Here is a 24,605-nt window from a genome sequence, read left to right as displayed (position 1 = left end):
CTCTCATTTATGAGGAAAATATGATTTTTGTAATTTTTTCAATGATTTTGAATATTTGAGTATTTATTATGAGTATTTTGTAATTTGACATCACTAATTTAAAGTTAAAATATTTTTTCCTCGTAAATATAAAAATATTTAAAATTCGTCTTCAATTTTGTGAAAATAAAAAATATATTAAAAATTTTATAGGAATGAATTTCGAATATTTTTATATTTATGAGGACTCAAATCATATTTTAGTCCTAATTTATTTATTTACTACTAACTTTTTATTATCTTGATCACTGGTTAATGATCTAATAAATATGTGTTGTATAAATTATTTAACTAACTTTATATAGCATATTTTATAACATGTGTTAATATGGTAAATGATTAATTATGCATAGAAACCTAGCTCACGCATAGAAAAGAATAGCAAAATGATCATGAGTTATCCATTCATGTTAGATCAGAAAAAAAAATTGTTAAAAAGTTTATCTTCATCAGATTTTTCTTTTACTTTTAAAATTTTATATTTCTTGATCAATTATTGATTTTAAGAAATTAATGTTAGCATTATTAAGAAAAAAATATTTAATTAAGATTTGAGTAGGATTATGATAATATTATTTGAATTTAATTAGAATATTATTGACGATGTAAACATTATTATCATTCAATCACGTTATATAATATATGTATGATAAATTTATTTATTTTAAATTAAACCGTCTTAAAAAAATTATATGGGATTATATTTTTGATTAGTTAATTATGTAAAAATCTATATACTAAGCGTATATGATAATTAAACTCATATTATTTATGTTCTATGTTTTATGGATGCTTATACATTAAGCAACATAGTAGAATTCCTTATGCTGGTTCTCAACATTTTCCATCAGAGTCGACAAACTAGTACACAACATTAAAAGTGATGGAAAGATCCAACTAAATTTCTCATAGTAATTTTCAGTCTTCTACAGTACCCTTCAGGTTGCTTCATTTCACATTCCTCAAAAATTGCAATGTAAGTAACCAATAGACGCGAGTAGCCGACCTCTTTTACACGCTCCAATGGAATGACTTGTAGTTGACTTGGCGTCAATGCCTATGTGCATTTATTTAATTTGTTTCATAGTCACACACACACCCCTTTACCATTCTTTTTTTCTATAGCTGTGACGTTTTATGTTGTACGGTGAGTTGCTTTTGATGACCATAAAACAGGGTCCATCAACTATGAGAATCTTCTTTTAACTTTCATCATGGATATTAAAGTAGGTATACCTTGTTGAGGAAGTTTTGTGCAAACTATTTATTTCCTTTAGATGTAAGGAATGCTTTGTATCTCTCTTCCCTTTTGTTTTGGTTTGCACATAACATTCTTGTGTTAGCTATTGCTCCTTGTTGAGAAAGAAGTGGTTTTAGCACAAAGAGAAAGAAAGAATGGAGAGGAGTTGTATTGCCAAAGACAATGAGGAAGGTCTTGATTTGGTAGAGACTGTGTTCAATTGGTCTCTCAAGGATGTTCTCAACGACAACCTCTGCAAACACAAGGTTGTTCAACCCTCCTCTCAGTACTTAACATGAAAAGGCACATTAACCTCAAATATGAAATTTTAGTTAGAGAGGAGATTGAATTTTAGAACTGCATGATGAGAAACCATTAATTCTATGACATTCATATACAATGATTTGAAAAATATGAAATTTGCTTTTCATTTGATCCTCACTGCTTATGTGCTTTATATTTTCTTACACCTCAGTTATTTTTTTTTTCCAATTTGAAATAGATAATTAACATTAGAATCCTAGCTCTCTCAGCAAGTCACGTGCTGAACAAAATCCTGTATGTTTCTCTTAGACTCTGTATTGTTTGGTTATATTGTTTTAGTGAGGAAATATACTTCATGGAATATGTGGGGGGCATATGATAACTTTATTGGTTGCTAAGCTTACTTATCTATCCTCTGCATTTTTTTATTAGTTTGGCATGAGAAATATATCTATATGTGTCCTACTACGGACATGTTTGAGTACTTTTTTTTTTTTTATTTTTATAAATACTTATAGAAGGACAAAAAAGTAAAACGGGTGTTTTTAATAAGTTAAAACTAGCTTATTTTATTATTCAGGAGTTTTTCTAAAAAAAAAGGAATTCTTTTATATTAGCTTCTCTCCAAGAGGGAACCTATGTGCGGGTTATGGGGCCATGGCCCCTCATTTTTTTTTTAAGTTTCACAATCAATATCAATGTTTTGAATATAAATTTTTTTATTTTGTTAATTTTAATTATTAGATAAGATTTTACTCTACATTAAAGGTTTTTTTTAAACATTGTACATGTCTTGTGGACATTTTTTCTTCCAGTTCGTGATTGTTAAAAAAAGATAGGATAAATTTAGAAAATTCATTCAATTTTTTTAAGAAAAATTTAAATTCTTCTAGAAATGTAGAACATATCTGAATAAATTAATTTCTTATTAAAAAATCTTAATAAATTAATTTATTAATATAACATCATATTTAATTACGTATCGATATAGATTGATACAAGTATATTATAAAAGTTTAATAATTATCTATTGATAATATAAAATAATTTTATAATATTTATATGATTTTAAAATTAGTTATTATAAAAGTTAACAAATTTACTAGACAATAATTTGTAATTGAATAATTATGTAAAATATTTTACATGTGCATATTTTTTTTTCTCACATTGTGGTATTAACAAGCATATTTTGATAGTTTTATTTGTTTTTTTATCTCATAACTAAAATTGTTTTAGTTTATTTTTATATTTTAATTTTTATTTGTAAAAAATGTAATTAATTTAATTTTTTGTGTCCATAATTTAATTATTTTAATTTCTATTTTTCTATTGAAAATCATTTTAATTTAATTCCTGTTATGAATTGGTGTTAGTGACAAAAAAAAAAACAAATTTTTAGAAAATTTGTCTTTATTGGCCCTCCCTATTTTGTCAATTCTTGGCCGCCCCTGTTTCTCACAGAGCTTATGTTAATGTATGCAAAAGCCAAGTTTAACATATAGGATACGTTTTTTTTCTTCTTCTTTTTATTTCTCTTATAAGCACTTATAAAAAAATTATTCAAACAAGACCTTACTTTATGTACACAAGATACATGGTTGTCTCCACAATCTATTAGGAGGATTCACATGCATTAACATTAATAGGGATGTCAAAATGTGGATTGAACTGGAGGGATCAGTCCATTTAACTGACAAAAAAGAATTGAGTTGGAGTATGTAAATTAACTAAACTTTCATAGGTGGCAGGTTAGGTTGCTTTAACAAGCTGAGTTGAGGTTTTTGTGTTTCTTTTTTATGGATATTTTTGTTAAGTAATGTTTTATTAGATATAACATTTTGTAGACTATTATGAATTTTATGTTATTTATTTTTTTACACCACATTTATTTAAATTCGGATGATAGCTTCTAAAAATCACTTCAGCCAAAACCAACTTAATAGGATAATATTGTTATGATTATGATATTATTTTCAAATTATTTATATTTGTTTATTTGTTGAGTCAATTTATAAGTCATCCATTTTTTATTATTTTTTTTTAAAAAAATTGGCAAGCAAATCAAATCAATCCAAAGCGTGAATAGCATTGAGATTTTCAGCTTAATCTCAAAACGGATAAAACCCAACCCATTTTTGATAAATTAAGACCAAGTTGAGTTAGATTGACCCAGTCTGAGTTATCTAAATATTAACTAGTTGTATCCCTCCAAAGACACATTATCAAAACAACAATGAATGATGCATAGACACCTCAATCATATAAACACTCATTTAGTTGGAATGGATTCTCTATTTGACCATGTTAAGTGTCACAATCTCACCGTTTATTCTTTTAAATCTCATTTTTAAAATAAAAATATATTTACGTTAATGAAACTTATTGAAGGGCTAGGATCTCATGCAGAGGTAACATCACGCAAGAGAATCCATTTCTGGCATTTAACACCTCTCATTTCCCTGTCTCTACTTTCCTATATCACATCATATCATTATCAGTTATCATATTGTCACTCTTCCCTCTTTTATATCTTTCTCTCTTTTGGTGTAGACTAGCTATTGGTGTCTACAAAAAACATTATTCTTATAAAAATATGTAAGCTTGAAGCATTGTTTCCACTCAGGTACTGAAGATCCCACAGACATTCCTGTCAACAACAGATTACTTGAACTCCTTCATTCCTTCACTGATTGAGGAAACTCGGAGCGATCTATGTTCGAACTTGAAAGGTGTGTCGCGGGCTTCCTTTTGCGAAATCTCAAGCATTGAACTCGAGAGGTCAAGAAGCTTCATACCTACCAAGAGCTTGTTCTACCAAATATCTGTGAACAGAAGCAGCAATGATGTGAATGGAAAATATGAGCCTGAGGTTGGAGACCTCATTGCCTTCACTGATATTAAACCGAAAACCGTAGATGACTTAATCAACAGGCCTAAAAGAAACTACCATATCGGTTATGTTCATGGAATAAAAGAAAGTATTGACAAGATCTCAATATTATCATCCAAAAGCTTTGACATGGACATTCAGTTTGCCTTGAGGAGCAAGAGTGATGCACCAAAGCTTTATGCCTTCCATCTTTTGAACCTTACCACAAATGTTCGAATTTGGAAAGCCTTGAAGTCACAGCTTGAGGGTGCAAGCTTGAGCATGATGAAGAAAGTGCTGCAAGCTGATATAAATGTAAGAATCACTAAGTCAACTCATAACGAGCTTTTTTATTATTTGATAACATACTACTTGAGCATTTTTTCTTACTTAAGTATGAAGTATCATTTGTAACTTCTTAAACATGGGTACTTAAAATGTTCATGTATTTGTTGTGCAAGTGGCATGATGCCATATATGTTCAAATTCAATCCTTGAATAGCTGGACAGGAATTCAATGTTTTTCTTAAGATTACTTCTGTTTGTAAGATTCTATCCCTACATACTTGTCAAGGAAACATATTTGCCTTAATAACTAATGCATATAATAAGCATTTAGTCTCTGTCAATCAAATATCATCTTTATTATTACTTTTTGATAATATGATAAAAGTCAACAAACTTATACATGATAGTTTGTGATTGAGTGAAAACATAAACAAATATTTAACACTTCTAGTGCATAATGCTTCTTCCTTCATCCCATAATGACTAATGTTTAAGATTTTTTTTACACAAACCAATAAAACAAGTATTCCAAGAGAATTAATATTTATTAGAAAATAATTTTATTAAAATATCCTTGTTCTCCCTCTTAATTTTAATAAATATATTATTAAGTCTTCAAGACAATATTATTTATTAAGGGTAAAATTGGAATAGATGTTTTAATATCTCATTAAAAAATGAGAACATCGGTCAATTTGGATTTTTTTTAAGACTAAAACTGTAGTCATTTTGGGACGGAGAGAGTATTATATATTCATTACTAATTCTTTCTTGCTTTATATTTTACAGAATGGAGAAAATTGCCAACTTTGCTTTTCTGGGGAAAACCATAGTGTAGCTTGTTCTAGTGTACAAAACATAATCCGGTCTCAAAATCTGAATCAATCCCAGAAAGAAGCAGTTGTAAGCTGTGTTACTTCGAGGGAATGTCATCATAATGACACTATTAAACTTATTTGGGGCCCACCAGGAACTGGCAAAACAAAGACAGTGGCTTCCTTGTTATTTTCCCTGCTCAAGTTAAAAGCCAGAACATTAGCATGTGCTCCAACTAATACTGCAGTTTTGGAAGTGGCTGCTCGCCTGCAGAATTTAGTTATGGAGACACTTGAGTGTGATACATTTGGCTTTGGTGACATAGTTGTATTTGGCAATAAATCTCGAATGAAAGTAGACAGTTACCGGTGCCTCAACGATGTCTTTCTTGATTATCGCGTAGATAATCTCTTGAAGTGTTCTGGATGGAAACATTCCCTGGAATCAATGATCAAGTTAATCGAGTACCCCAAGCAGCAATATGATTCGTATAAGCGTGAGGAAGAAAATAGTCTTAAGTCATTGGAAGAATTTGCTAAGCAAAAGTACTTTAATGAAAAGCATGATGATCATCTGACATTAGAGCAATTTTTGAAGAAGGAATCCACTTGCATTGAAGAGCAATACCTTTTGTATAAGGATCATAAAAGGAAAAATATCAAGACAATGGAGCAATATTTTATGCAGAGATTGCGTTCCAATAGAGAGCAACTCGAGGAATACATGCGAACCTTGCATACACACCTACCAACTTCTTTAATTCCACTTGAGGAGATAAAGAAAATGCCTGTAGCTCTTGATTTGCTAAGTTCTCTTGAAAACTCTTTGAGTAAAGATAAGTTCAAGCAAACTTCTGATGGCTGTGAGGATGGAGAAAGCATTCTTGACTGCCTTGGAAGGTTAAGCATTAAAAATGAAGAGTGCCTTGTCAAACTGAGATCACTTTCTCAGACAATTTCACTTCCAAACATTACTGACAAATATGAAATGGCAAAATTTTGCTTGATGAGTGCACGCCTGATTTTCTGTACTGCTGCGAGTTCTACTAAATTGTTCGCAGATGGAATGACACCCGTAGAATTCCTAGTTATTGATGAAGCAGCTCAGCTGAAAGAATGTGAATCAACCATTCCGTTGCAGCTACCAGGCCTTCACCATGTAATCCTCATTGGTGATGAAAAACAACTTCCTGCGGTAGTCAAAAGCCAGGTACTTGCTTCTTTTTTTTATGTCATTCTTTGTGATTTGGATTGTGTGCATAATTAAGGGTTAGTTTCTAATATGATTATAATGATCAAAATTTAGGTTTCTCAAGAAGCTGAATATGGAAGAAGTTTGTTTGAGAGGCTGGTATCGTTGGGACACAAGAAGCATCTGCTTAATGTTCAGTATAGAATGCACCCATCCATCAGCTTATTCCCAAATAAGGAGTTCTATGAGAAGCAACTTTCTGATTCCCCTTTTGTCAGAGAAGTGAGCTACAACAGGCATTTCCTTGAAGGAAAAATGTATGATTCGTACTCGTTTATAAACATAGCCAAGGGTAAAGAGAAGATGCCTCGTGCTGGACATGGTTGGAAGAACATGGTTGAGGCTGCTGCTGTTTGCAAGATTATTGAAAGCCTTGAAAATGGTTACTTTTTTCTCCCTCCTTCTCTAGTGTCCAATTATATGTGTTTGTGAATCGTTAGTTGTATTAATCTAAAATAATATAACTTTCTTTTGGATACAATAACATACCATTGTTCCTTTTTTTGCTACAGAATTTTTTAGTACAGGGAAGAAAGTTAGCATAGGAATCATATCTCCATATAATGCTCAAGTGTATGAAATCCAGGAAAGAATCACACGGCAAAATTTGGTTTCTGATCCTAACTTCTCTGTCAGTGTTCGTTCTGTTGATGGCTTTCAAGGTGGTGAAGAAGATATAATAATAATCTCCACTGTGAGATCTAATAAGAATGGAAAAATAGGTTTCCTTGACAATAGGCAAAGAGCTAATGTGGCACTGACTCGCGCTAGGTATGTTACTAATATAAGATACTCATGCATTGCTGCTTTCAAGTTATGAGAACAGATATAAGTTGATTAAAAACTGGGTTTAATTTGTGCAGATATTGCCTGTGGATATTAGGGAATGAAAACACTTTAAGCAGTGACTACTCTCTATGGAGAAATCTAGTCAATGATGCTAAGGAAAGAGGGTGTTTCCATAATGCTGATGATGACAAGAAACTGGCAAAGGCCATTGAGGAAGAATCCTTGCTTATTGAACTACTTGATGAATATGAGTCCCCATTTAAGAAACTCAGTCTAGGGAGCACTTCACGAACAAGAACAACTGCTACCACCTTCAGGTAAGGGGAAATTAGCCTAGCCATTAATTTTCATTTTACTCATTAATAACCAATTTGGCAATTGAAAGATGAAGTAATGCTTTTATTTAGGCGTAACAAGCATGCAAAAGCATAATGTACACATTAGATTAGCGTTATAGCTAGTGTGAAGAACTAATCATTTAACCTACATACCAGAGGGTCTTTCAGGGGCAGGCCAAGGACACCAAGGTGGTGATGGTGAGGGAAGGGATTATATAGATTTGCACCGGGGAACAATGATACACGTTGTAATAGTTTGCCTGAAGATGTTGTAAAATGTGTCCTTTTATATTATATTAGAGAAATGCTAGCACTCCTCTTAAGGCAAATCCAAGGCTGTGTTTACCTGAAGATGGTGTAAGATGTGCCCTCTTATCTCGAGTATCTGCACTGTCGAAGAGTGAATGAGAAAGGGCGTCAGGGTGTGCCAGTTCCAAGTATGCTAAATCCACGAGGGAGTTAATATATTGTATATCTGTGTACAAGGGTCAAAGTAAAGCAAAAATAACTTTAGTGATTTCTCAAATCCAATAAAAATAATGTTATACTCTATATATACGAATTACATGTTCAAAGCATTCTTCCATTTCGATCAAATTTGATAGCATGATTAGTTTCATTTGTTTCCGCTTCATCTTTTGACACTGAATCCCCAATAACATACCATTCAGATCATGATCAAACAAGAACTTGGATCCCGTCCCGTAAGCCGTAAGTACAACTGAACATTGTAAACTTAGCCCTATTCTTACGTATATTTTCCTCCTACAAATTTGAAATACACTGTATTTCATCATCATCCTCATCATCTTATTATTATGAACACAAGAATATTACCAAACTATAGTTAGGTTCTCTGATGAAAGTAAAAATAGTTAGTTGTAGCCAATGTATATTTTATAACCCCAGACAAATTTACCTACAATGTTAAAATGAGTAAATGACTACAAGGAAAACTTTAACTACCACTCTTAGCGTAGCGGTTAATTTCAGGTTATACCTATGAAAATAGGCAGCGAAAGACTAAAGTTTTCCTATTGGACTGAAATTGCTTTATAGAGGAACAAAATTCAAGACATCCCACCAAGGGAAAAAATAATGTCCATTATAACTACATTAAGAAGTTGTGTGGAAAAAGCACTACATGGCTATGAACTCAACAACATTTGCAGATCGGCGTTCTTTCTCCATTATCCTGACTAATCTATTCTCTTTTAAATGCACTTAAAGGAATAACTTTAGTCACTTCCATTTAAATTTGTCTTACACTAATTATAATGCCGTTATGAACTTCTGAATTTTTGTCTGTGCTCTCTCCTTCTCTTTCGGTCCATCAAGGTCACCAATATTGTCATGATACTCCTGAAAATTGGAAGAAATTTCAATAGATTTGAACCTCTGCTATTTCTTTTTTAAATTACTGGGTTTCTATGGGTGATGCACTGAATCATTCAAACACATCATAAGTGGGGAAGCTAAGCATCGTCAGTTGTAGAAAAAGGAAATATAATTAAATTACCAAAATTTAAGTATATAATTAAATTACCAAAATTTAAGTACAAGGTTGCAACCTTCTAAAGACAGGTAAACTGCACTAAGGGATAATCAAGTTCACAGACTCGTATCCTGAAATTTCTTTTTTAGGGGGCAGGGGGGGTTCAGGGACTAAAATATTACTCTTTTTAAATCATGCAATTGGTGGTGCCTTGAAATGCGGAAAAGCAAAAGAAATATTGCAAACTGATATTTAGTTGGGCATCGGACTTCATCAATTCATTCTACACACAGAAACCAACACTGAAAAGATAATAAGTCCTTGAGGACATATACCTGAAGTAGATCCTTGATATGCTTCTCACTAAGTTTGTTCTGCTTGAGAAGTAGCTCAATTCTCCCTCTCATTTGTGGATGCCTGATCACACAATTTTTAATCAACGCTAGTCAGGCGAAAACATATATATCAAAGCTCTTGACATTACCAATATTTAGATGTAAATACTTGCTCTGAACACCAAAGATGACCCAAAATGACAGCAATCAACTGCAGAAGAATATATAAAATTGTTAGTGCACAAAAGGTGCTGTAAAACTGGTATCTGCTTCTACATAGATGATGCTAGTAGAAGAACCACCTGATTACTAAAATTCTTCCGAAATGGAAAGAAACTAAACCATTATAAAATCCATTTGGTAATACAGTTGATTATGTACAAAGAACAATTCCAAAGAAATCATAAAAGATGATAAGAACAGATAAAAATGGAACAGATTTGAAAAGATGAAACAGAAGTTTTTATAGATAATTTGAAATATTTTATTACACAGGTTTTCGAGAGTCTGTCTCTCCACAATTCAGATTCTTCCTAATTCCTGAGAGTATGTTTGGATGGAGAAATTTAATAGGATAATTCAATTTTTTAAAGGATTTTAATTACTTTTCAATTAAATAAGATGTTTGGATAAAAATTTGAAAAGAAATTGAAATTTGAGTATTTTGATAAGGGATTTTAGTTAACTTAAATATTAACATTTCAAATTCCTTCCTTTTAGGAAATAATTTGAAATTCTTTTATGCTAGGATACCACAGCTTCTCCCGAAACATCCTTCATCCTCTCACTATTCTCTCTCTTGGCTTCTCCCGAAAACCTCCACACTCAGCTGCCAGTGGTGGTTTCCGGTGACTGCATCGGAAAGTTTGTGTTGGTCACAAGCAAGGTCAGTTCTCGCCTCTTCTCTCACTCTTGACTGCATCGAAAACCTCCTTCATTCTTGACTGCAACGGAAAGTTTGACGGCATCGAAAACCTCCTTCATTCTTGCAAAGTTTCTCACTCTTGTCTCTCTCTTGCAGCAGTTTTTCCCTCTGCATTATTCCGAAAAAGGTGCCGATCACAAGCAAGGCCAGTTCTCGCCTCCACCGATGCACTTTTCAAATAGATGGTTCATTTTTCATTATTCCTACAATTATTATTTCTATTTCTATCCTTATTGTTCAATCTAAGTGTAATAAGGCGTAGATCTAGAAATCACGGTGTTCATTTATTTCTTGTCTATTTTCATATGCTATGTAGTTTGTGCTGGAATTTCTAATTCTTATTGATGCCTGCAATTTGACTCCTTTGATAATAGTTCATTCAAACAAGATTCAATTCCTATAAGTTAATCCTTGCTGAAGAAAGAAAGCTAGTGAAATTAGTAGGTTTGTGATAGGGAAGTTGGTTTTTTTAGTTTTTTTATGGTATAAATATGAGATTCAAGAATGTGTTTTAGGGGCAATAAATCATCCGGTTTTTTGAGAGAGATGTAGCTTTTGGGATCTGTTAGTTGAAGAAACAGTGAAAGATAGTAAGCAGTTTAGGGGAATTTTTTTTATATTTAAATCTATGATTAAGAATATATTTTTTATTTGTAATAAGTGGGGTTCGTTTTATTCCATGTTAATGTTAAATTAATGTTGATGGAAGAAGGGTAAAGGGCTTATTGTGTTGGAAGAGAGGGTTCAAAGTCTAGTTGGGAAAAAGTGTTAGAAGATTGCCCATACTCTTTGTAAAAGCTCTTGCTGGTAATAGAATAGTATTTAATTAGTTATGATAGGTGGGTCAGCAAGTTCATGAAGATAGGCCAGACCCCTGGCTGCACCTAATGCTACTTTAAGCCTCCTTATCCAATCCATCCAGATTCCAGACTTTCCTGCATTGGCAAAATCAAATGAAGAAAAATAATTTAAGTAATGTGATAGAGTTAATAATTTGTGACTATTGGCATCAGAGCTATATTACTATTTTGTGTTATGTTCCGGTTAACTCTTATCAAAGTTTCTCCATGACACACAGATTTCTAGTCTTAGAATTGGTAACGAAGAAGAAGCCATTACTTTGTATTTCTAACTATTGAGAATATGTTTGATACCTTTAGTTTAGGAAAGAATAATTGACAAGAGAAATGAGATTGTATTAAAATCTCAACAGTATGTCCATTGTTATTCATCTACAAGTTTGTATTAAAATCAGGATCTTAACAGGTCCATTTTAGTATACTGATCTGGTAAATAGATATGGGGCTTATAATTGACAAGTGAATGTTAAACCATCTTAGTATTAAGAACAATTGTGGTGATTTACAATGAAATGGACATATAAGAGGTTTGCTTGTTAATAGTCAAGAGAAATGAGATTGTATAAATTTACAGAAAAAAAATTTTCTTCACTCCATCCTTATTTATTTATATATTTGAGTCTGATACAATATGTATGTTTTTTTTTATCGGGTAAATGTCAATAGTTATTTTTTTAGTTTTTGTTAGCATGCATGGTATATACGGAGTAGTGAAGGAATTGAAAGTACCCGAGAGACTATCCATCAAAGTGCCATTTGGAATGTGCTCATACACCAGCATTTGTTCACCCTTCTCAAAACAGAAACCAACAAGACCAACGAGATTCTTATGATGGACCCTTAATAGAAGTTCGATCTCGGTTTCCCAACTTGTTGAGAAAATAAGCTAGTCCATAGCGGTAATAAAAAAAAATGGACAAAACTATAGGATAGGCCACTAATTCAAGTGCAGTAAGATTGTAAGGAAGTAATTACGTTTTAGAAACTGACCAGAATGTCTAAACCACCATAATTTTCTTTCAACCAGTCAGCAAATTGGTTGATGGATGAAGGATCCAATATGTCAAGTTGATGACAAGCCACCTTCTTGCAAGACCTTAGCTGATTCAACACCAACACTTTCATCTCTTGAAGTCAGTACAACAATCACTCCATGACCAGCAAGTTGCCTACATATCTCAAACCCAATTCCTCTGTTTCCACCTGTAACCACAGCAACAGTTTCCTTGGACCACCACCTATGCATACCCAATTACACAAAATAATAATAGAGTAAATATATTATGTGAATCTTATGTCCAAATGACATATGAAGATGATTGATTAAAGGTTCTAAGCAACCTAAATTTTGATCTACATAGCTAGGAACAATTATTAGGAAGTTTTAGACCATTATGTGTCTATGGTCTTAGTCAATTTCTTGGTGATACATATTCAAAATGTGGTTGTTTATTAGAGACATTGAACCAGCCGGTGGTATGCAATCTTAGTCAACCAATAAACAAGTTGTAGGACAGCTCACGAAACCCAACTGGTTTATTTTTAAATTGAAAAAAATAGATTTGACTTTGATTTCTACCCTGAGATCAGAACCAAGCTGATGAGAAATTATTGGTGGGTCATGAGTGTATTTATAATTTGCTTAAATCTCCACATGGCATATAACTAAGGTTTTCAATTGTGATCATCATTTTGTCGCAAGTTTTGACATTGTAAGTGAGAAATTGTAGATACATTTTGTTTTCTTAATATAAATAAATAAAAAAAATCCAAAAACCTTGAGGTTATAGCTGAAATTATAATTACGAAGCTGTTTTAAAACCTTTCATTTAATCAAAATTTTCAACTTACAAGGAAAAGTTAACAAAATCAGACTATCATGTGTATAATAAACTTAATAAATTACCGCTGAAACTTAATAACCATGCTCCACTTTCTTAATAACCATGCTGCTTGTCTTTATAAAAATGTTAATGTATAATAAACTTGTCAGCACTAGGATTTTTTAATGTATAATAAATTTGTTGTTCCATTAGGATTTCAATACAAATTCTGTTGTGCCTCATAGGTAAGGGAAAGAAAACTTTACCCATAATTTTATGCATTATATATACTATTTGTTATTTTCTTTTTTTCTTTCTTTGTCATAGAGCTTTTGTGAATAGTTTATTAAAGTTAATAACATTCTTTGTTATTATATTACTTTTCTTTTAGTTATATAGTGTGGATAGTCAAGAAATGGAAAGTAGTATAGTTGATGCTTCGGCTGCTTCAAGAAAACGTAGAAGAGATGAAGAGGAGGAAGAAGAACTTGAACAAGTATTTTTCATTATTGTTAGTGTTGTCACTATGCTTTTGGGTGCATTGACTTGGTATCATGACAAGTACTTTGTTAAGGAACCTGCCCGAAATTTGGAATTAGAAAGGCATAGTTTCCTCAATCGTCTATACAGGGGAACAAAAACTGATTGCATTGAACAATTAAGGGTCAGTAAAAAGGCATCTTTTAAGCTTTGTAGAATTTTACAAGAGAAAGGGCAATTGGTAAAAACAAAAAATGTTCCTATAAATGAAGCTGTGGTAATGTTTTTGCATATCCTTGCTCACAACCTAAAGTATAAAGTTGTGCACTTTAGTTATTGTAGATCCATGGAAACAATTAGTAGGCAATTCAAGAATGTCCTCCGAGCTATAATGAAAGTAAGTAAAGAATATTTGAAGTTCCATGAGTATAATATAGAGGGCTCGATGGAAAACAAATGGAGATGGTTTAAGGTAAGTTTGTCATTTGTTAGTAATTATAAGGTACTTTAAGTGATTGTGACTTATTTTTTATTTTCAAATGTTTGTAGAATTCGATTGAAGCACTTGATGGGATACATATTCCTGTAACAGTTTCTGCAGAAGATAGACCTAGATATCGTAATAGAAAAGGTGATATCTCTACAAATGTTTTAGGAGTTTGTGATCCAGATTTAAGGTTTATATATGTGTTGCCCAGGTGGGAAGGGTCAGCAGGAGATTCTCGAGTATTGCGAGATGCTTTGCGTCGTCAAAATTGTCTCCATATACCAAATGGTAATATCATGAAATGATGAAACTTTATTTAACATATAAAAGAAATATGCATATTTTTATATATAATATTTTTTAACCATTGTAGGTAAATATTTTCTTGTGGATAGGAAACACTCCTCAAAACTATAAGGAGTTATTTAATCTTTATCATGCAAGTGCAAGGAATGTTATTGAAAGGTCATTTGGGGTATTGAAGAAAAGGAGTATATTAAGAACTTCTTTTTTTGATATAAAAACACAAATAAGAATTATTAATGCTTGTTTCATGTTACATAATTTCATAAGAGATGAACAACATAGTGATCCAATTTTGGAAGCCCAAGACTTGGAACTTTTATCTGTTGTTGACAATGAGTTAATCAATCAACAAATGAAAAGAGTCACAAATAATATTGGAGATGAAGTCACAACTATCCAAGCAACTGAGGAATGGACAAGATTTCGTGATACTTTAGCAATGAATATGTTTGCCACCTATCAAATAAGAAGAAACTTTGATTAGGGAGATGCTTTCAGTGGATTTGGATTTTGTTTCTTATGTGTAATTGACTCTATACTCATGTATGTGTGATACTTTGGATTTATGTATTTCATAATATTTTGGATTTTGTTTTCTTTTTATGTGTAGTTAATTTTATACTTTCGTAGAATGCTAATTTGACATGTCTCACCTTTATATATATGTAATTATATATGTGAGATTATTTTTTTTTGTTTAGAGAAATGGAATCAAGCAATGTGAAGAACAAGTCAAGTGGAAAAAGAAAGATGTCTAGTGAGGACACAAGAAGTTACTTCGCATGGAACTTGGAAATGGAGCGTGTGCTAGCTGATGTGCTTAGAGATCAAAGAAATTTGGGCAATAAAGGTGATGGAAATTGGAAAGCAGTAGCATACAGTACTGCAGCTCAAATTTTGTCCAAGCGTTTTGGAGTTCACCTCATAGCAGATAATGTTAAGAATCGTTTTAAGCTTTGGAGAATATGGTATGGAATTGTGAGTGACATTCTTAGTCAAAGTGGATTTGACTGGGACAACACAAAGTACATGATTACCGTTGAAAATGAAATTGCATGGAATGAATATGTTAAGGTAGCCAATTATCTTTTAATTTTATTCAATAGTAGTTATTATTTGTGTTGTTATTAACATGTTTCTATTTTTTTTCAAGTCACATGAAGAGAACAAACAATTTCGATTCAAAGTCATTCCTAATTGGGATGATATTGTTGAGCTATGTGTAAAGGATAGAGCTACTGGACTCGGAGTAGAAAATGCATTAGATGCAGATGATATCATGAGCAAAGAAACAAATGAAGAGGAAGCAATTCATAGTGTGAGTTTTGACTTAGAGGGATCAAGTTCTGCCACGAGAAAAAACATTCGCCCAAGTAAGAGTGGAGAGAAAGAAGGGATGATTTCCTCAATGAAAGAAGTAGCCGAGTCATTGAAAGAATTTGTTGAAGTGACTAAGAAGAAGATGGAGAACAAAAAAAAGATGGAGATAAAAGAAGCTCAAGAAGTGGTACAAGAAGTGGTGGGTGAGCTAGATAATATACCTAATTTTAATGGTGCACTTAGACATAGAGCAATTGATTGGTTGACAGAAAATTCCATTAAATTTGCGATTATAAAAGCTCTTCCATTGGATGTGAAAGAGGATTACATCTTATCTTTTATGCCTTGATGTCAAATTACAGGTACATTTGATATCATGACAAGTATGTTGATGTTGTATAATTATGTTTTACATTTATATCTTTCATTTTATATAACAAATTATGTTTTAACAAATATGATTTGTTTAGTGACACTTAACATTATGTCTTCTTTTGCAAAATATATGTGAAGGAATTCCTGTGTTGAAACAAATGCAATTAGAAAATTCAGAATTATTTTGGAAGTTGGACTTATTTTGTGACTAGATTTTATTTCCGTCTAAGTTTTTTTTGGTGTAATTGCATTACTGACCAATGACTTTGGCAAAAAAACAAGTTTCATCTATAGACTTCTAAATAACATTCTAAGGTGAAACGGTACTAAATATTGTTTATGCTGTGAGTGGTGTAGTGTGTCGTAAATGAAATAATAATTTAAATAGTTAAATTATATATTTTTAATTGAAATAGATTAAAATAGTACATATTTATTGGAATATCACACTCGACAAATAGTACATAGAATTTATTAATGAAAAAAATAATGATTTTATTAAAAAATTGTTTTATTAAAATATAAAATTTTAAAAGAGAATGCATTTGATTATTTTATCAAAATAAGAAATTTTAAAAATGAAGAAATTCAATTTCCTTATCCAAACACAAAATTTTGAAAATGAAGAAATTTAATTTCTTTATCCAAACACAAAATTTTAAAAATGAAGAAATCTAATTTCTTATCCAAACACAAAATTTTAGAAATGAAGGAATTTAAATTGAAGCATTTGAAATTCTCAAAATTTAAAATTCTCTAGAATTTTAAATTTCCTCATCCAAACACACTTTGAGTGTCTTTTCCATTCTGGTTTACTTCTATTTATACTACATCTAATGGACACAATTATTGAGAATGGTTGTGACTGCTCCCAAGGATCATGCCCCCTCGATTCGCATCTCCTGACCTTGCACCCCTTAGGCGAATCATAACAGTTGGTTGTGACTGTTCCCAAGGGTCATGTCCCTTTGATTCACATCTTCTGACCTTGCACCCTTTGGGTGAATCCTAACTATTGGGTGGTTTACACCCTTTGGGTGGGTCATAACTATTAGGTGGTTTGCACCCCTTGGGTGGGTCATAACTGTTGGGTGGTTTGCACCCCTTGGGTGTTGTGCACCCTGCTGCTGGTGGTCCATGGTTATTGCTTCTCTTGCTCGCTGTTTGCGGGTGATGTGTGGCTTATGCTTATGCTTATCAATATTCCCGCCTAAAAGACTCACCTTGCCCTCAAGGTGATAAGTCGGAAAAACCTCTTGTAATTTAGCCACAGATTCCCAACTATTTTCACTGGGAGGGAGATTTTGCCACTGAATTAAAACTTCCACATTGCCAGGTTGTAATTCACGAATATCTAAAACAGAATCTGGATAAGCTTGTAATTCCTGATCCTCAGATAACATAGGTGGTAAAGGTTGGGACTGGAACGAGTCACCAATGACTTTCTTGAGGAAAGAGACATGAAAGACCGGATGAATTTTACTGTGAGATGGAAGTTCCAACTTGTAAGCAACAACACCCACCTTGTTTAACACCTGGAAAGGATCATAAAATCGAGGGGAGTTTTTCATTAATCCTTTTAGCTATTTTTCCATAATTATCAACAAACCTCCTGTTATAACCAGTAAGGCCTAAGAATCCCCTTAAGCTGGTGACATTCTTGGGCGTAGGCCATAATGTTATTGCTTCCAACTTTTGAGGATCTGCGGATACACCTCCAGCGAAAATAACATGTCCTAGATATTCCAAGTTTGCTCGACCGAAGGAGCATTTTTTGCCGTTGATCTTTAATTCACTTTGTTGCAATAATGTCAATACATTTCGAAGGTGTTGCTTGTGTTCTTCCATGGAAGGGCTATATATTAGGATATCATCCAAGAATACTAAAACGTATTTCCAGAGTACTGGCCTTAAAACTTCATTCATTAATGATGGAAAAGAAGGTGCGTTAGTAAGTCCAAATGGAAGTACCATAAATTCATAGTGGCCTTCATGTGTGCGGAAAGCAGTTTTTGCAATGTCATCTTCCTTCATTCTGATTTGGTGGTATTCGAATCTTAAATCCAGCTTTGAAAATACGATAACCCCTCCTATCTCATCCAACAACTCTTCAATTAATGGGATGGGAAATTTGTCGGGAATGGTGATTTTGTTCAAAGCTCTGTAAACTACACAAAACCGCCAACTGCAGTCTTTCTTTCTGACTAGTATGACAGGACTGGAATAAGGACTCGTGGACGGTCGAATGATTCTTGCTTCTAACATTTTAGCAACCAATTTTTGTTTTCTAATAGTGAGGAAACCTATATGGTCTGATATTTGATATGTGGGCTCCTTCTTTGAGGTGAATGGCATGGTCCTGACGCCGTTGCGGAGGAAGTCCTTTTGGAGGTTCAAAAATGGAGGGGAAATCATGTAGCGCATTTTTTAATTATGGCGGAATTGTATCCTTCCAATCTATCTCTGTTTGAATGTGGTGATAGTCGATAAGGAACCCTTCTCCCTGATGCAAAGCTTTCAACATAGATTTAAGTGAGGCGTCTTTCTTTAAAAGTTCGGGTTCTCCCTTTATAATCACCTTTCTGCCATCAATCTTGAGGACCAGCGTTAGTTGGCTCTAATCTCTCCTAAGCTTGCTAACCATTCCATACCTAAAACCATATCTACACCTCCGAGGCCAAACAAGAAGAACTGTTGTTGTACCGGTACTTCTTGCACTTTCAGGGGAACTTCTCTACGTACTACCTTGCATTTAATTTTGTGTCCATCTCCAACTTCTACCACGTATAACGGAGTGTCATCCACCTTTAATTGTAATTTTTTCACCAGTTCCTTGGAAATGAAGTTATGGGTGGTACCACAATCTATCAATACTTTGACTTTGTGATCATCAATATTTCCCCAAACCTTTAAGGATCATCGAAAAGTAAATCCCACAATACTATTCATGGATAATTGGGGTGTTTCTCCAACTTCTGGTCCAGGTTCCTTTTCGGAGTCTTCAGCATCATCTTCATCTGTTACTAACATTATCCAAAGTTGTTTATTTCTGCATACATGAGAGGTGCTCCATTTTTCGTCACAGCGAAAACATTCCCCTTTCTTCCTCTTCTCTTAAAGCTCTGTTTCGGTTAATCTTTGAAATCATTTGGGTCAGTTGCTGTTTTTTGGTGTGTTCACGGATGTACTGCTAGTGAAAGAATTAGAAGGGCCACTACTTTTTCCTCCACCTTTCTGACTCATACCATAAGTATCAGTCTTCGTATAGGATGGATTTCGGTAAGAGGTATTGACTTTTGAAATTGAGTTTGAAGCAACATTTGGTCCCACCTTCCAAATTACTCTGTTTTTCTGCTCGATCATTAATGCCTTCTTGACCATGATTGATAAAGTGGGGGGGTTCGTAGAGTTTGATTTCTGCCCCAATATCTTCCTTCAATCCTTTCACAAAAATGTCCTTTAAATGTTCTTCATCAACATTCTGCAGCATTCCTGCAAATCTTTCGAATTGCTCAATGTACTCTTCCACCGTTTCTTCTTGTTTAAGTGCAAGGAGGGCGGCAAAAGGGTTGAGAGTGGTTGAAGTTTGGAATCTTTCAAGAATGGCAACTTTGAAATCGCTCCATCCAATATCAGAATTGCAAGTCTCCCACCATTGGAACCAAGATAGCGCCTTTCCATCAAGTGCCACCATAGCTGCTTGAATTTTCTCTTCTTCCAGTATATCTCTCATTTGAAAGAAGCATTCCAATTTATTTATCCAACTATAAGCATCAGATTCCCCATCATATATGGAGATTTCCAATTTTCTCCATCGTTCTGTTTTTCCTTCGTCGGTGTGGTTTTTAGGTGTCTCTTCTCTATTGACGGAACCTTTGGGTGTGCCATCATCTGTATGCTTGTACAAATTTTTCATCATGGCTTCTAGGCACGCAAAACGTGTTTCAAGTTGTTGTCGTTCTGCATCTCAGATTTGTCGGTCCGCCATTAGCATCTCCAAAATTCTCTCCGTTGTGTCTGGATTTTCAGAATTAGATCGAGTTGTCACCATTATTGGAAACAAGCACCGGATTGGTGCTCTGATACCAAATTGATAAGAACAGATAAAAATGGAACAGATTTGAAAAGATGAAACAAAAGTTCTTATAGATAATTTGAGATATTTTATTACACAAGTTTTCGAGAGTCTGTTTCTCCACAATTCAGATTCTTCCTAATTCCCAAGTGTCTTTCCCATTCTGGTTTACTTATATTTATACTACATCTAATTGACACAATTATTCTGAATGGTTGTGACTGTTTCCAAGGGTCATTCCCTTGATTCGCATCTCCTGACCTTGCACCCCTTGAGCGGATCATAATGGTTGGTTGTGACTGTTCCCAAGGGTCATGTCCCTTTGATTCACATCTTCTAACCATGCACCCTTTGGGTGAATCGTAACTATTGGGTGGTTTACACCCTTTGGGTGGGTCGTAACTATTGGGTGGTTTGCACACCTTGGGTGGGTCGTAACTGCTGGGTGGTTTACACACTTTGGGCAGGTCGTAACTATTGGGTGGTTTGCATCCCTTGGGAGGGTCGTAAGTGTTGGGTGGTTTGCACCCCTTGAGTGTTGTGCGCCCTGCTGCTGGTGGTTATTGCTTCTCTTGCTTGCTGTTTGCGGGTGTACACCTTGGTGATGTGTGGCTGATGCTTATGCTTATCAAAAGACATCCATTTTTTAAAATAATTACAGACGACTTCATAAAACAGCAAAAAGCTACACCTATGCCATTTTTCTCAGCATCAGTTAGCGTATTAAAAAAAAAAAAAATCTTACCTGAAGAGTATATAGCCCAGATTCTAGTTTACAGTTGTATTTTTCATCTTCATCTATCTACAAAATACAGAAATATTAGAATGTGCTAAAAAAGGTTATTTTATGAAATGTAGAAGCATAATATGTCAACTACCTCCAAGTCATCAGGCTCAACTTGATCCAACTGTTTAGTTTCTGCTTTGACTCTCTGAATATCTAGTGAGGGAAAACATAGTATGTTCAAATGAGAATATGAGCTCTAAATCAAGAGCTTACTACCACAAATTTAAAATTCTATACAGACAAGATGTAGACTAACAAGTGTGCTAAGTGCATTGGTTAAGAATCAAAAGGAATAAGTTCATTGGGTCCTGCTAACAAGTGCACTAAGTGTTTAAAGAAACAATAAATAGAAGTATTTTATTGAAAATCATGATCAAGGTGCATCAATAACATTAAATGCAACTTCCCGTAATAACTTTCTACTTTTAATTCCTTAACCAGTGCTAGTAAGGCACTAGTTAACATTCTCAAAGTTCAATAATCATAAACTTCACAATGAAGAGAGAACAAGTCCAACCTACGTGATATATAGTTCCATTAGCCTGTCTATCTTCTCACACTCATTTTCAACAAATTTACTTAATATAGTCTTTCTCTCCTAGAACCCCTCAAGCTTCCACAGTTCCACCTGGCAAAAATATAGAACACTGAAATTCAATATCACGAATGATATATAAGTATACACCATGGTAATTGAATCCATATTCAAATCATGAATCAGAAGGCCTAAAATCGCATAGAAAGAGAAACACACACAAAAGTGAGGGAGAGGCAAAGAAGAGAACAAAAAATAGGCAAAAGAGATGCATATGAAGAATGGGCCACCCTGGGTCTGATCGGGGGGATAGAATAAGCTGATTCCCTCTCTTTTCTACTAATTTTTCGGAACAAAAATAGTTTTTTAGGGTTTTTAGAACCAAGTTGTGAATGACCCAACTTAGTTAAGACGTGTGACCCAGTTGTGGTAGAATCAAACTATTAAGCCTCAGAACCATATGATTTCTGCAATTCGTGGTTTGGTTCAAGCGCCAAAATGAGTCAGCATCCGATTTGCATTCAGTCACCCAAGTTGTATAATATCACACAAATAGTATCATGAATCATACTATAGTGATAAGTGATAACAGTGGCATACACACGCATGTCTCACTGCAATGCATATTTCAATTTTATGACTGGATTCAATTACTTTCACTTGAACAATTAAAAAATTTGGCATCATTAATCATTTAATCATATACAAATAACATGTAATAGGTAACAGCATTTTAATCCATAAAGGCATGGACCACATTCCAGGCATAAGCAACAATGCTGAAGACACCTTCACAAACAACAACCAGGCATTATCGCACTAGGTGAGATCAGTTAGATGGAGTGATGTAATTGGGCTCTATTAAAAACCAAATTTTCAGTAACCCGTTTAAAGCAAAAATCCTCCTTCATGTTTAAGATTGATGATCATACCCAGTCAAACGCAGACGCACAGTGTATTTGCAGAGCAACTGCAACTTGACCATAATAAATTAAAAAAAAACTAATTATACATACAATCTGGAAACTTTAGTAGCTTGCCAAACAAGAAATCCTAAATCCAAACTCAAATAAAATTTCACATGCCTGCTTACCAAATAATGAAGCGTTCAGTGACACAATGCGCTCCTCCAAATCCTCCTGGTACCTTCCTTTCTTGTTCTTCTTACTTACAGGAATCTACACATCAAAACATACAATCCCTTTAGAATAATCCATTTACAAGCAAAAGGCAAACAACTCCTTTAGAATAATCCATTTACAAGCAAAAGGCAAACGCACAATGCAATTCAAACAAACCAAAAAAGTAACAACATAGCAGACCACAAACACCAATAACAACAATTCAAAAAACAAGCACCAGATAAACTCTCAACAACTTCTGCAAAGGGGCAACAGTGTTAAGTTGCAGCATCACTTGCCTTACCCATGAAAAATCGCCAAAAATCTCCGAAGCATATTGTCCACCGTGGCGAGAGTGCCGTACACGGCGGCGTTCTTGTCGGGATCGGAGTCGTTCAACCGGTGCAGGTTCTGCACGAGGAGCTCGAGTGCGCTATTCTCGACAAGCGCGTCGACCAAAACCCTAGCGGAGTCGTCGTTGTCGTCCAGAACGTCCTCGTTGGTGAGGTCCTGGAGCAATTGCACGACATCGATGGCGATGTCGGTGTTGTCGTGGTTGAGGAGGTCGACGATGGAGGGAACAACGTTGAGGCTCACGAGGTCCGGGTAGAACTCTGGCGCGCTAGCGAGGACCTTTAGCTTCTGAAGCTCTTCGTGGAGTTCGACTTCGGAATCGGCGAAGCGGTCCGGTTGGTTAGGGTATTTGAGGCGCGCTTCGATGTTTTCTTTCAGGCGACGCTCGAAGGAGAGAACGTGCTTCTTTAGGGCTCGGAGGTCGAGGGCTTCGACGGCGCTCTGCGATTTCTCAATGGCTTCGAGGAGGGAGAGATCGACGTCGACGACTTTCGCTTCGTGGCGGGGTTTCGCGCGTTCGCTGTTGTCGCCGGAGAAGGAAAGCTTTAACGCGGGATTATTTTTGTTTGCAGAAGAAGTGTTTGTTTGAACGACGATGTCGTTTAGGAGTGAAAATTAGTGGAGTGGAAGGAAGATTGTTTTACTAATAAGTGGTGGGAATTGAAGTTTAATATAAAAAAAATTAATTGTGAATTTTATCATTTAATTTTTATTATTTTGATAATTTTACTATTTAACTTTTTTTCTGTAAATTATATCATTTAATTTTTTAAAAAAAAATTATCATTAATTTTTTTTAAAAAATTATTTTCTAATTTTTAATATTTAATAAATTTTACTATTCAAATTTTTTATTTTTACACATTTTACCATTCGAATTTTACACATTTTTATGAATTTCATGAATTGAAACTTGAATAATAAAATTTTAAAAAATAAACTTAGATGATAAAATTTACAAAATAAAAATTTAGTGGTAAGATTTGCAAATAAGTCTATATAAATGAGAGGTATTTATTTATTATAAAAATTAGAAGATTAATATAAAATTATTACTGTATTGCTTTATTTTTTTAGGTTAAATTATTTTTATTATTTTATTATAATATTTTCATATTAATCTTATACAAAATCATATAAATAAGTTATATGGTACCTTTATAAATTAATGGAGTTTATAAAAAAAATATCTTCATTTTTTAATTATTTTTTAACATGTAAATCCAAATCAATCTAAATAAATTAGGGCTCAAGTATAAAGTTTTTTTTACAAGCAGTTCAAGTACAAAATTAAACAATTCGTTTCAGGTTGTCCACAATTTGGATTATGTTAAACTAAATATAATTTAGTTTTGGTGAGATTCACAAAAATGATTTCATTCTGTTTTTTTAGTTTACTTCAACTTTTTTTTAACTGCCGAGTAGTTTTC

General features: G+C 33.6%; 2 protein-coding genes and 1 pseudogene across 2 annotated transcripts; 2 read left to right on the top strand and 1 right to left on the bottom strand.

Annotated features, from left to right (window-relative positions):
* Window positions 1–1,256: 1,256 nt before the first annotated feature.
* LOC114376430 (helicase sen1-like) lies at window positions 1,257–8,483 on the top strand. The gene is made up of 7 exons (XM_028334544.1): window positions 1,257–1,545; window positions 4,170–4,730; window positions 5,493–6,728; window positions 6,825–7,152; window positions 7,283–7,541; window positions 7,634–7,876; window positions 8,054–8,483. Exons 1-7 carry the CDS (start codon window positions 1,435–1,437, stop codon window positions 8,091–8,093), a joined length of 2,778 nt encoding a protein of 925 aa, XP_028190345.1. The 5' UTR covers window positions 1,257–1,434; the 3' UTR covers window positions 8,094–8,483.
* LOC114373236 lies at window positions 5,404–23,787 on the bottom strand (annotated as a pseudogene).
* LOC114376432 lies at window positions 15,311–16,421 on the top strand. Its single transcript, XM_028334545.1, has 2 exons — window positions 15,311–15,682; window positions 15,762–16,421. Exons 1-2 carry the CDS (start codon window positions 15,314–15,316, stop codon window positions 16,275–16,277), a joined length of 885 nt encoding a protein of 294 aa, XP_028190346.1. The 5' UTR covers window positions 15,311–15,313; the 3' UTR covers window positions 16,278–16,421.
* Window positions 23,788–24,605: the final 818 nt, after the last annotated feature.

This window comes from Glycine soja, chromosome 11 (genome assembly GCF_004193775.1).
Source record: "Glycine soja cultivar W05 chromosome 11, ASM419377v2, whole genome shotgun sequence".
Classification (NCBI taxonomy): Eukaryota; Viridiplantae; Streptophyta; class Magnoliopsida; order Fabales; family Fabaceae; genus Glycine; species Glycine soja.
Note: the sequence above shows the minus strand (reverse complement) of the source record. Positions and strands in the feature narration are given on the sequence as shown.